This window comes from Benincasa hispida, chromosome 9 (assembly GCF_009727055.1).
Source record: "Benincasa hispida cultivar B227 chromosome 9, ASM972705v1, whole genome shotgun sequence".
Taxonomy (NCBI): domain Eukaryota; kingdom Viridiplantae; phylum Streptophyta; class Magnoliopsida; order Cucurbitales; family Cucurbitaceae; genus Benincasa; species Benincasa hispida.
Window position 1 is genome coordinate 7,058,183 of NC_052357.1, and position 2,963 is coordinate 7,061,145.

The 2,963-nt window shown below is 36.2% G+C and overlaps 1 protein-coding gene across 1 annotated transcript; it reads right to left on the minus strand.

Annotated features, from left to right (window-relative positions):
• Window positions 1-791: 791 nt before the first annotated feature.
• LOC120084558 (protein BIG GRAIN 1-like B) lies at window positions 792-2,469 on the minus strand. The gene has a single exon (XM_039040355.1). It carries the CDS (start codon window positions 2,178-2,180, stop codon window positions 933-935), a length of 1,248 nt encoding a protein of 415 aa, XP_038896283.1. The 5' UTR covers window positions 2,181-2,469; the 3' UTR covers window positions 792-932.
• Window positions 2,470-2,963: the final 494 nt, after the last annotated feature.

Below are 2,963 nucleotides of genomic sequence, written 5' to 3' on the forward strand. Positions count from 1 at the left end.
AACAAATTATATATTGTCGTATTCCACGTAGTTGTAGATCTAATTGTCTTTTCCACACAGACTCTGTTATTTAATGCTATTATTAATTTTTTTTTTATAAAAATATTGTAACAAAATATCTACATAAATAACGTAAATTAAATACGTATTATTATAGATAGAGAAGAAAATTTGAAATATTATAAAAAAATAACATAATCCAAATCAAATTCAAACTCAAACGAGATATAAACAGACCAATAAAATAAATTATGAGATATTTTTGGGAGTAGACATTGATCTCACTACTTATTTGGTCTAAAGAAGTTTGTGGGTCTCACGACTATAAACCGTAAAAATTAAATTTATACTTTATTAGTTGCTCACACGGTGAGCTCCTTCCTAAACTTTACAACTCTATTTCTTAGCCGAATGCCATGTTATAAAATGTCAAAAAAAAAAAAAAAAAAAAACCTTAACCCTCTATGTATCAAATTTCCAATTTTATCACTCAATAGATTGATTCTCTATAGAAATAAGGGGATGTATGGAGGTTAGGGGCGGTAGGCTGCACCTAATCGTTGCCTTTCTCTATATATCAGATTTCACGTTAGGATGTCAATACGAATATAACTTCAGGATAGGAGTCTTTTTCTTGAATTTTAATAAAATTAAATATATAAAATTCCCAAATATCTATCTCTCCTTAAAAATAAAGTGAAGCATCAACAATGGCAGAATAATTGCATTTTCTTTTTTTTAAAAAAGAGAGAGAGACAGAGAAAGAAAGTAAAAGAAAATTACCCAACAGAGAAAAGAAAGGGAAAATCTTTAGTTATTCTTCATGTAAACCCCCAAGACACTAATTCCAAAAGGCTAATAAAAACTTTTTACCACATCCCCATATTTTCCTCTTTTTTTTTTTTCCTTTTCTTTAATTGGTTAATTAATTATTACAAAATTAATCCATTGGCGATGGCTTGATTCGTATTGAAATGCGTAGTTTCGTACACTGGCAATTCTTCGCGATACCTTTCAATTCCGATCGATGACAGATTATCCAATTCGAACAGATCAGAGCTCGAACAACTCAATGCATCTTCGTCGTCGTCGTCGTCTTCTTCTTCTTCGTCTTCATCTTCATCTTCCTCTCTGTTTATATACACATCGCCATTGATCTTCTTTTGGTAACTGTTCATGTTCATCATCACATCTTCTGAAGCTTCCTCTGCTCGGCAATGGTCGTTTCTTAAAGCGTTTCGCAGAGTTGTTGCTGCCGCCATTAGACCAAGCTCGTCTTGAAGGCTTTTGTGTCCACAAGGCCGAGAATCTTCATCTAGTATCACGCTCACAGGGCAAAATCTCACCGATCGTTTTGTGCTGCCGCTGTTTATGAGTTTCTCGCCGGACGAAGGTGTTTTGCTCAGACAAGATCTAGAAAACGACGACGCGGAAGAACACGTCGATCCTTGAGCGGATTTTGATTTTCTCATACAAGCGTCGTTTTGTTTGACGGAATTTGTGAATTTCTGTTTCTTTGGGCTTCCTCCATTGAAGAGCGAGTTGAGGAAAGTCGCGAGGCGGCCGCCAGGAGAAATTGGCTGTTTAACTTTCTTCAGATCGCCGTAGATTTTTAGGGCTTTAGATTTCGTCTTCACGAAGCTACTTTCATGTTTGGGCTTCTGATTGGGGATTGAAACTTTAATTCCATCGCCATAGCCTTCGAAATGAGGTTTCTCCGTTCTAATCGGCCTCGGCCTTTGCATTGTATAAGAAGACGACCTCGTTTCCGATTCAGACGAAGAAAATCCCCCTCCGGAACTCGAATCCGAAGAACTCGAACTGGAATTCATCAATTTCTTAAAATCACGATCGCGAACATTCCTAGCCTTCCGATCGAAATCCGCCATAGAGGTGCGACGAACAACAACCTTCTCACTCACTTTCTTCTCCATCCATTTCTCAATCATACAAGCACGGCGGAAATTCAACCTATCGTCTTCAATTTCATCGTCAATACTCTGTTTCTTCCTCATAGTCTCTGTATACAAGATCACCTGTTCTTCGCGTTGGACGGCGTTGGGTTCGTCAATGGAGCGATAAATAGCGTCAAGAAGAGAAGAAGAGAAGGAAGGATTCTGCCTCCGGTGACGGGCGCCGGCGTGTGGATGTTCCGGAAGTTGTTTATCCCAAAGATCCATGGAAGAAAGGATGGTTTTATATAGAAAAAGCTTGGAATTGAAAGAAGAAGAAGAAAGAGTGTGAAGAGGAGAGAGATGGATGAGAAGATATGATTATGGAGGAGAAAAACAGAGTGGTTGAAGAGGAAGCATTAATGGAGGTTTTGTTTTGTGTTACTGAGAGAAAAAAAGAGAAGAAAGGAATGATGAGAAGGGAAGGCCACGCCTGAAGGAAGAAACTGAAGAGAGAAAAGAGAGAAAGTGAAAAATGATTGAAGAGAGAGTCAGTGAGGTTATGGTTCAGAAGCACTTATAACGGCGACGCCCATTCACCGCTTGCACGGGAAGCTGGATCACCCAGGCTGCCAATCATGACGTGGAATTTTTTTTTCGGTTTTTTTTAAAATTTTTTATATATATAAAAAATCAATATATTAAAAAAATAAATTAGGTGAATGCATCTCATTCAATTGTCTAATCCTAATTTTTCATTTGACAAATTCTTCTTATTTTGTATTTGAATTATTTTTTATGCTAATGATGAAAGGGAATACATAAAGATATGTGTATTTTCGGATGCAACAAGTATTATCCATATTTTTATAGTTAAATAATTAATTTAATTGTTGAGTTCACAATAAATTCAAAATGTGGAGGCTGAAGGAAATATGAAAATCTCAATTTTACAAAAATATTGATGAAAATATTGATTGGATATCCATGTTCATGGATATGAAACTATTGGTGGAAATGCCCACATGTCCATCAAAATTTAATATCATGATTTGAGATGCATGTATGAAA